Source organism: Limulus polyphemus, unplaced genomic scaffold, assembly GCF_000517525.1.
Source record: "Limulus polyphemus unplaced genomic scaffold, Limulus_polyphemus-2.1.2 Scaffold536, whole genome shotgun sequence".
Taxonomy (NCBI): Eukaryota; Metazoa; Arthropoda; class Merostomata; order Xiphosura; family Limulidae; genus Limulus; species Limulus polyphemus.
In genome coordinates, this window is record NW_013666146.1 from 138869 (window position 1) to 149370 (window position 10502).

The following is a 10502-nucleotide window of genomic DNA, read 5'->3' on the forward strand; positions in this document are numbered from 1 at the left end:
TATTATTTCTTTATTTGAAAATATAATACAGAAACTTAATCTTTATTATCACAAACTTCTTTACAATGCCCATGGGCCCCTAGAGGTTAGCAGACCACAGGTTGAGAACCATGAACTTTGAAGGTAGGAATGACAAACAGCTGGATTGTATAACCAGTAAAATGTGTAGACTATTTATTTTATACTCAAAGTATGCTATTGTTTTAATGAAGTAGAATTATAGGAAATAAAATAATTTTGAAAACTCATTCCTACTTGTTGGAAAAAATATTATTTACATTAGAGTATACAACTATTTATACGAGACATTCACAAATCTGAACTTATTTCACCCACTTATATCATTTTTTGCAAATAACAAACATATTTGAAACACATAAGGCAAAACATTTTAAGTATCTTTATAAGACAGCAAGCTTAAATAATGGTTTATATATATATATATATATCCATATTGATTAGGAACAACTTTTCAAATAGATTTGACGACAAGGTAAGGCAATGGGTTAATGAAGATGTTAGTTGGTAAACTGATCATTTAACGATGGACTTAGGATAATGAGTGGCTTCAAATACATGTTAAAATTTTTTAACTATTTCCTAATAAGGTTTGATAAGTCATATTGAGTGTTGCTGACTTAATGAGAAGTTTTGACATAAGAGAGTTAGAAAGTGTGATCAGGATTGATAATGGATGGTTAAGGACTTGAGCCTTGATCCTATTTTTAACCATTAAGTACTCACATGGAGTCCATATGGACCCCAGTTAAATCATAATGGTTCCCAACCTGTTAAGTCTGAAAATAGACATGAAAGAAGTAAAGAATTAAATGTTTTTTTTCAAAAATTTTTAAACAATTTTTTCTTCTCTATTTATACTGGCTTGACCTAGTGTTGAGAATTAAAATGAATGTAAAGACTGACTACTGGAGAGTTAATTTCAAGAGCTAGAATAAGTGGGTAAACAACAAACATACAAGTATCAACTGTCACCAAATTGTACATGTTATAATATTTTCATCTTACCATAATTCAAGCTTACTGTTAATCTTCCACCTGAACTAACTCGAAATTTATCAACATTAGAAGCATTGCATTTGTAAATGCCAGCATCTGAGGTTTGCACTATGTCAATCTCTAAAGCACCACTTGGAAGAACTATCATGCGTGTAAGATCTAACGCTAGTGGTTGTTCATCTTTAAACCAAGTGATCTCAGGTAGTGGGATACCTTGAATAGTACAAGGAAAGTAAGCAGTCTGACCTGGGTATACAGTGACATCTTGTGGTTCTTCTTCAAACCTGAGTAAAGCTGAAACATGAGGTGTTAAAAGTTACCAATTTACACTATGCATACATGAATTCATCCATATAATGAAACTCAAAGATTCTTTGCTCAATTATTTTTCATTACTTTTCTATCTTAACCGTAACTTTAAGTAGATCCACATGAATGTGTATACTCCTCGAAGTAACAACCAAAATTGTGTAACTAATGAATTTCCCAAAATGCAAGTTACTGAACAATAAATACTTAACATATTTATTGAGCTCAACATGAATCTTAACTCTAAAATAGTCTACGATTGATTTAAAACTTGATATTAAATAACCTAAAATAAAAACCTAGTCTTACTTTTTGGGTTAAGGTATAAGGAAGAACTATTTTTAAACAGAATGTTAAAATAGTTACAAGTTTATATCCCCAACAAATTCATTTCTGCAAAATTCTTTTTTCTAAGAATTATACTTATCAAGACTTTATTATTGCACTTGAAATATGGAGCATGCGAGTGTTTGAAAAAACAATAAAAACCAGGCAAATGTCTGAATACATCCAATAAATTATATTCTCATAACATCATTTAACATATTTACTATTTTAATACAGAAACCAAATAAAGATTCAGTTTGTCCTGTATGTATACAATTAATGCCAAGCAACATATTTCATGTCTTAAACCTTTGCTGAATAGTTTCCGTCAAAAAAAATCTCAATTTAAGCTTTCACTATTTATTTAGCTTTTGTAAATAATATCAATATTAATGTTTATATACTGTTATAAAAAATGTAATCAAACATTAAACACCATGATGGTGTCTTTACTGTTCTAAATTAACATGTAAATATCTTTAGATAGCAATAAAACAGAAGTTTTGAAACTCAAAGTTATTTTGTATGATAAGTGCAATATAAAGTAAATACATTACTGTACAATCAAAATAAATAAAGTTAACTAAACAACTTACAATATATTTACATAAAAGCGTTATGGTCAGACTGGCCACACTTACATGCTACTTGTATTTTTGCTGAACGACTAACAATTGTTCCAAGATTATCAATTGTTGCCATACATTGGTAAACACCTTCATCTGGACGTTCCGTTCTACTATGATGGACATTACTGAAGTACAACGAACCATTGGGTAACAATGACCTATCAACAGAACAGACAGACTGGTTGCACTATGGATAGTTTATATCACAATAGCTGAAAACAAGCACTGCAATAACAGATGTGTTGGAAAATCAAACCTACATGGTGCAGAACAGAAAGAAAATCATGTGAATAGGCAGAAGGTGTGTGTGGCAGGTGTAATCTTACCCCATACGTTGCTTTGATATATATAGAAAACATACTTTATAATTATTACTGTATCTAAATAAAACTCCTGTTGATTTTTTTTTCTGCACAGGGACTTGAAATACCAAAGAACCACCTCATCATTATTAATTTTCTGTCCATGCCCCTGAAATATGCATGAGGTTTTAACTTTTATTCAAGAACCAGCATTTTCACCCCACTTGAGATGGTGGTAACAACAAATGAAAAGCTGTGCATCATTACATGAAATTTTAGAGGTGAATGATGTACATAAAGTCGATGTTACTGTACCTTCTTGAATCTTCAATAAATTGCAATACTGCTCCTTCCTTCTTCCAGTCGATCTTAGGAATAGGTTCCCCTTTTGCTCCACAGTTCAACAGTGCTGGGCTGTCTTTCACTACAACAGAATCAGATGGTTCAACGGTAAAGTCAAAAGTTGTGAAATCAGCTGTACCACCTGAAACATATGAAACAGATAGTCTTAGACGTTGCCTGCAAATAAAATACACACAAATAACAGATTATTTACCTAATATACAAACAACTATGAATGGTTATATTTGATAAAAAAAAATTTAAAACAATACTGGTATTCTGAAAATGTGCATCCTAGAATGTTCAAGGTTGCTGATACTATGAAATTTTTATCACTTTACATATATCAAGACATTATATTGTTTAGCATAATTATAACATGTTTTCTTGGAAGCTCTGCAAGCTGTGAATATCCAAATCAATCAATCTTTATGTAGTATACACGTTTGTTTTGGCAATTAAATTGGAAAAAAAATACCTTTGTTCTCAAAATAATAATAGAAGAACATTATTTCAGCCACTTTTACCACTGTGGCTTCATTATAATATAATGTTTTGGGACAACAAGGGACCTATTGGTCCATCTAGACTGTCCCATCCTATAAATTAGACTAAAACTATTAAATAAATAAATTAAAAAAAAAATCTGAAAGCCAGCCTCTATCATTCATACAGTTATCAAGCTTTCTTTTAAACTCATTTAAATTTACTGCCTCCACAACACTGAAGGTAACCCATTCCAAAGGCCAACCACTCTGTTTGTAAAATATAACTATCTTTGCTGAAGATGACTCATACCCTGCCAAAATTTATATTTGTGTCCCCTAGTCCTACTATTATCACTGTTAAGTATGAAAAAAGATGATGCATCAACACTATCAATTCCCTTTACAATCTTAAACACCTCAAACAGATCCCCTCTCATTCTTTTTTTCAACAGAAAACAATTTCAGAGATCTCAACCTCTCCTAGTAAGATAACCCCTCAATCCCAGGCTCCATTCCAGTAACCCTTCTCTGAGCCCTTTCCAACAATTCAATGTTCTTCCTAAAGTAAGGAGCCCAAGACTGAACACACTACTTCAAATGTGACCTAACCAATGACCTATGGCTACTAGTATTGATTAATCCTCCCCCACCCTTTCATGGTATAAATAACTTTTTCCATCTAGATCTATGAGTAAGTGTCCACTCCCAAAACAAACACATGGTTAGTTCCTGTTTAGAAAGTGAATGTTTTAAGAATTAAGTTCAGGCTGTTACTGTTAAGAGAGTAAGAGGGGTGTTTGTATTGTAGGAAACACTGTAATAATGCACTTGAGTAACCTAAAGTCTAAAGGGCATCTTGTCTGTTTATTGTAACATAATTGATATACACCAACACTACAACAGAGAAGCATCCGGTATGGAAATGCATTTTTCAATACTGTTACAATCGATAAACCTATCATACATTTCCATGGCATGAATAGCCCTGGGTCAATCACCCTGTTGTTAGTGTTAATGTTAGAAAACTAGAAGTAGAACTGTCTAGTGTCCTAACTCGAGCCTACTCAGCCTTTTCCAAATCTTAAACTTACATCTTAAAAGATCCTTCCTTCCGTTATATCTAATTTGTTAATAAATAATTGGTTTAATTTTAAGAAAAACAAATGGAACTGCTTGTGCTAAGTATTAGAATACTACCAGTACCATGCTAAACGGTAAACGCCATCTGGAATGAAATTTGAAATGTGTGGAATAGAAAAAGATATAAAATATGCAATTAAAATATACTTTGTAAGTTAGTTAAATATTGTAGCATTTCGGCCTCTGGAACGGTCAGCAGTTTGCTCCAGGTTATTTTCCCATTAGGTTTTATGAAGTTTAACACTGACTTTAATTTTAAATACGCTTTTCTTTCACTTAGTTAAAAGCTGTGAATAATCTTTAAAGATGATGCCTTCTAGTTCTATAGGATTAAGTAGCAGTTTATTTGGCCCATCAATATTTAATATTCACTTTGAACGTACACTTGCAGTGCGTAGTTGGAAATAAATATTTTTATTACGTTAATTTAAATTAAAGTACAACATTTCAATCGCTAGTGCGATCTGTGTGAAGAATGTCTATATTTAATTGAATATAACAACATTTATTTCTCAGAACCCACTGCAAGCTGTCGTTCAAAGCGAATATTAGTAGCAGTTAGTAGTAGTATTTATTGCAAGCTTCTCATATAGACCGTTGTGCATATGTTGAAGGTTACCTTGTTCGTTCCAAAACTGATTTAAAATTAAGTTGATAGTACATATCTGGCACAAGTCATAAACAATTCACAACGTGTGGTGTCTCGAAACTAGACGTGAGTGAGATAGGTAACTAAATTATTGGCATGACCCTACGCTACACCATCATCATGCCGATCACAGACCACCGAAACAACAGACTTGGGAAATTACTAGTAAGGCACTTAGCTTCTAGTACAGGGATATTGTAATATGATGTTTACCCCTCTTTAATTATTGATAAACTATTATTCAACAAATAAATAAACAAACTTTCTGCACAAACTGTTGTTTAGAACAACAACAACAAAAGGCGATAATTCTATTACATGATACCCCATCAAAATGAAATAAGCATTTCATATAATTGTATGTTGTTTGTTTGTTGGATTTCGCGCACAACTATATGAGAAATATTCGCGCTAGCTGTCCCTAACTTTGAAGTGATAGACTAGAGAGAGAGAGAGAGAGGACACTAGTTAACACCAGTCACCGCAAACTCTTGGGCTACTCTTGTCAGATCGAATAGTTGGATTTGACCGTCACTCTTTGACCTTGACGTGCACTGCCGAATTTGTTTTGACTGTTACAGAACGCGAACCATGGAATTTCTGCTCCATATTAATCACTGGGTCACGCTCGGTCTTTAATTATACATAGTGACTTCGTTGGGTCAGGATTTTGAAATTTAATCATAAAAAGAAAGATGATTTTTAAAGCTGTGACGTAAAAACCAGACCATATTTTTGTGTATATAAGTCTAAACAATTTTGTATTACGGGGGAGGGGGTGGGTATTGATTTTGTTATTGCTTGACAACTGTTATACAATGTTTGCTACAAATTTCCATTTTGTATAGAGAAGCTTTTTAGGTTTATAGTAATTTACGTGCAAGTACTAGAATATACTAACGTAAACAATTCTCCATACAATTTCTGGCTTTCTCATACGGGTATTATACGTTTCAAAGATATATAAAAAATTAATTTTGTGTTACAGAAAATAATTCACATTGCAAATCACTAATTTTATGTCCTGGTAAAAAAACAATATTTTATGTTCATTTGCTGTTTCACTGTTGTATTTATTAGTAGCCTATACGATCATTTACGTCTGATTATTAATTTGTAATACTGGTTGTAACTAATTGTAAAAAAAAAAGGATTAGTTATTACTTACTAGCTGGAGTACCCGTCCCCTGGACGGAAGTTATGTAAATTCATGGTTAATGAAACGTTGTCCTCGGACATGAAAAAGTTGCTTCCCTTATATGTAATTGTAAAAAAGGCAAAAACGCTCATAAAAACTTCAAAACACAAAATGTGAAGCCGTAAGTTTGCACGTATCTCCGCAAGGACTCAACAAACCTTCATGCCAAATTTCGTGAAAATCCATCAACAGAGGACGAAGTAGTGATAAAAAACGTCCATAAAACTGCCAAAATGAAAATCTGTATGTATCTCTCCATGGCCTCTGGAAACCTTCCTGTCCAATTTAGAGAAGATTCATCAACAGGGGGCAAAGTAGTGGTAAAAAGCGCGAAAACGCCCATAAAAACCGCAAGACTGAAAATTTGTGTATATATATATATATATCCCTCCATAGACCCACTGAACCAACATACGAAAATTGGTGAAGATTCATCCATAGGATGTGAGGTAGAGGTAAAAAAACGCCATAAAAACCGCAAAAATGAATATTTCTATGTATCTCCCTATAGACCCAATGAACCTCCATACCAAATTTGGTGAAGATCCATCTACAGGGGTGAAGTAGTGGTAAAAAACGCCCATAAACCGCAAAACCGCAAAACTGAAAATTTGTATGCACTCCCCGCATGAACCTAATGAACCTCCATACCAACTTTGGTGAAGATCCATTCACACCCTTGGGTGATCGTATAGGCTATTAAACCTGACAACGACCGATATCCGATTGCCACGACCTTACCGGAAAAACGTAATTACTCATTACGGACGCCCCACAGTGATTTGCGGTAAGTCTGAAAGCTTATAACGCTAAAAACCGAGTTTCGATACCTGTGGTGCCCGTTGTGTAGCTTTGCGCTTAGCAACAACAACAACAACAAAAAAAAACCTTTACAGACCCATGACTTTGTAAGGAATGTAGAGATTTAGAAAAACGTAACTGTAAATTAGGTAATACAAATAACCACCCCACCTACTCTCGTAAAAGTTAACAACATAATGTAGTTCCTGAATAACTTAAGGTTAAATAATCTATCGACACATCACGACGTCAAAGATTAATACAGAAACTTATAAACCCATGCTCCAAGATAAAGGTCAAATATCACCATATAAATAAATACAATATACATTGAAGAACTATGTCATAAGATAGACAAAACAACAGATAACATAGACTCTATCATAATAGGCACAGCTATTCAGACTTCATACCAAGATACCACACGCACGTATTAAAGAAATTCAATCATCGATTCACACTAATACAAAGCCTCCTAACAGTATAGACACACCTCAACGCATTGCAATCAACTTAAGTAAACAACCATTAACAGGACTTGAAGAATGTGTACTAAACTTCACACTAACAAATAACTATAGATTTAGTTGCAATACAGAAGACACAATTTTCAGCCTATCAGAAGAATTCAGAATAAAATTCAGAAAGGAATTCAGCAAACCAGAAAGCCGTGAAATTTAAACCCCTCTATAATACCATCCTATCAAACAAAGTTGTCCTCCGGAATTTGAAGAAAAAAAAATCATAACAATTCTACCAGTAGCCAAAGAGAATGTCACTGTTGTTGACGCAGAGAATAAAATTAACCAAATAAATTAGAAATAAGTTGAAATACAATCAGTTAAACAACAGCACCATTCCACACATCCATAGCTGGATGTCCATTGGGCTCATGTCCTAAGGAGTTCCAGAATAAACTGAGCTGTTTCTTTGTCCAAATGTTTACATAAGTGTCTTTATTTTACGGCATCAAAAATGATTTTTAATCGAGTTTTATATTTTAACTGAGTTTCGCAATTATCAATCTGTGGATATTAAAAGAATTATAATATTTCTAGTCTTACATTTTTATTTTATTAAGTTTTATTATCTTCATTAAAGTTAAATGCTTTTATCATTTTATTTTTTAAGCAGAAAGCTACACAATGGGTTATCTTTTTTGCGCCAGATTTTTAGTTTCATGAGTTCTCAGACTTACCGCTAAACCACCGGGGCCTTATCGTTTTATAAATTTTTGTTTATTGTTTTTGGTAAAAGATATATTTAAGCCCTCTATTAGAGAATGCGCTGACCTAATGCTTCTTTTATTTTGTTTGCTGCTAAACATTTATTTAGTTTATTTATAGTTTTCAACGTATTGTTTCTCACATGGATGTGTTTTGTTATTAATTTTATCGTTGATAAAGGTAGGAATTTAACAAAGTTTATGGTGAAGTTGGGGAGGCCTAGAAACCCACGCTTGGTTCATCTGGCAATCTATGGTTTATCTAAAATTCGCAAAAAAGGCTACCCCTTTCTGACCCTATGTTAACGACAGAGATTCACCATGTCACCCCCTTAGCTAGATATGTAGTAGATATAATATCCTCATTAACAGGTAAAATATCCTCACATGTTAAGCACTTAGCCCACTTTGTAGAGATATGAAAGCAACCACGTTAACCTCACAATACACAATGATCAGTTTGACATATCCCACCTCTTTAATAAGCACCAACCCCTGACATACTACACCCGCTCCGCCAGAAGCTTGCAAATGATAGAACTCTTAATGAACTCACCAAACTAGCAATTTACACAATAACAGAACTCATAACATCGTGTGTCAACACAAGCTACTTTCAAACTGAACATATATACTATCAACAACAAGAAGGCTTACTAGCCTTGGACGCACTCTATCGCCAAGTAAGCAGACTCTACATGGAACAATTCGAAGTAAACACCCTCAGAACAGCCACTCTACGCCCAACTGTTTGGCCCAGAAATATTGATGACACACACACACACACACACTACAAATAAGACTGCCATGGGTGAGGGGACACTACAGTCCAGTAGATAACGCACCAACCTTCTTATCAAGAAGATGCAGGATCACATCTTCGACACTATCAACAAGTAAATAGTTCTTCTCAGAACTTCCCTGAAGACGGTGGCAGACAAGCAAACTGAGACTATATATATAGTAATTAGTATCCAGTTATAGAAAAAGTTACTAATTAATAAATAGTCGTACGGGCTAGTAACCATAACAACCGGTAACTCCGTGTTATAAAAATGCTGTAGTATATAATTTTTTATAGTCAAAACTACATATATTTCGAGAAAAAACAGAAAAAACTTTTAATTTAGTTCCAAATTGGTGTTATTTATTTTCTAGCTAAATACATTTTCTTGAAAAAGTAACGCAGTTTCCAGTTTTTAGGGTTTCTTAATATTCACCATAACGAATTTTAAAAAGTTTCTTGAAGATATTATAATTAAAGGTGAATACATACGTGAAAACAACTTGATGATAGTAACCGAGTAAAAAACTCGCACTAACTTCACACTGTTGTATAAAATATATTATACACACTTTTAAAATGTCTTCAGCTATCAGTTTTACATTGCAAACAATGTGAGAAGGTTAAAAATGATAAGCTTGCTTATCAGAATACGGCTTTAATTTTCACTATAGAGACAGAACTAAAAAGAACACGTGTAATGGAGACACTTTCTTCAAAGCTTACAACTAATTGGGCCTGGTGGTTAGGGCGCTCGACTTACAATCTATGGATCTCGGGATTGAAACCCATCGCTAAACACGCTAGTCCTTTCAGCCGTGGAGACGCTATAACGTGACGGTCAATCCCACTATTAATTGGAAAAGTGTAGCCCAGGAATTGCTAGTTAGTGATGTTGACTAGCTGACTTCGTTCTTGTCTGTCCCTTCAAAATTAAGGACGGCTAGCGTATATGGCTCTCGGGTGGCCTTGTATGAAAATTCAACAAACAATGCAAAATATTATTTACAACAGGTTTTGTAGTGACACATTTGTAATAAGTATTGTTTTCAGGTTTAAGTTATGTGTCAATCGTGCACTAACTAACCTTGATTGTATTTAGTGTTATGTAGCAGCCATGATGTTCTCGGGTGGTTGTTATTGTACGAAAGAGGTATTCTGCTCTAGAAGAAATTGTTTGTTTGTTGTTAAACACAAAGCTACACAATGGTTATCATTGCTCTGCCCACCACGGGTATTGAAACCCGGTTTCTAGAGTTGTAATTACGCAGACATAGCGCTGTGCCACTGG

At 33.8% G+C, this 10502-nt stretch overlaps 1 protein-coding gene across 5 annotated transcripts in view; it reads right to left on the reverse strand.

Annotated features, from left to right (window-relative positions):
- The window catches only part of LOC106458940 (neogenin-like), a 138491-nt gene that overhangs the window by 40352 nt on the left and 87637 nt on the right, over window positions 1-10502 (reverse strand). For 4 of the 5 annotated variants that reach the window (XM_022385320.1, XM_022385319.1, XM_022385321.1 and 1 more), the window contains exons 2-4: window positions 2900-3068; window positions 2295-2440; window positions 1027-1311 (exon numbers count right to left, since the gene is read on the reverse strand). In XM_022385320.1, the coding sequence (XP_022241028.1) occupies window positions 1027-1311; window positions 2295-2440; window positions 2900-3068 (600 nt within the window). Of the gene's footprint in view, window positions 1-1026; window positions 1312-2294; window positions 2441-2899; window positions 3069-4505; window positions 4594-10502 lie in introns of those variants that run through there. The other variant, XM_022385322.1, reaches the window with a different exon arrangement.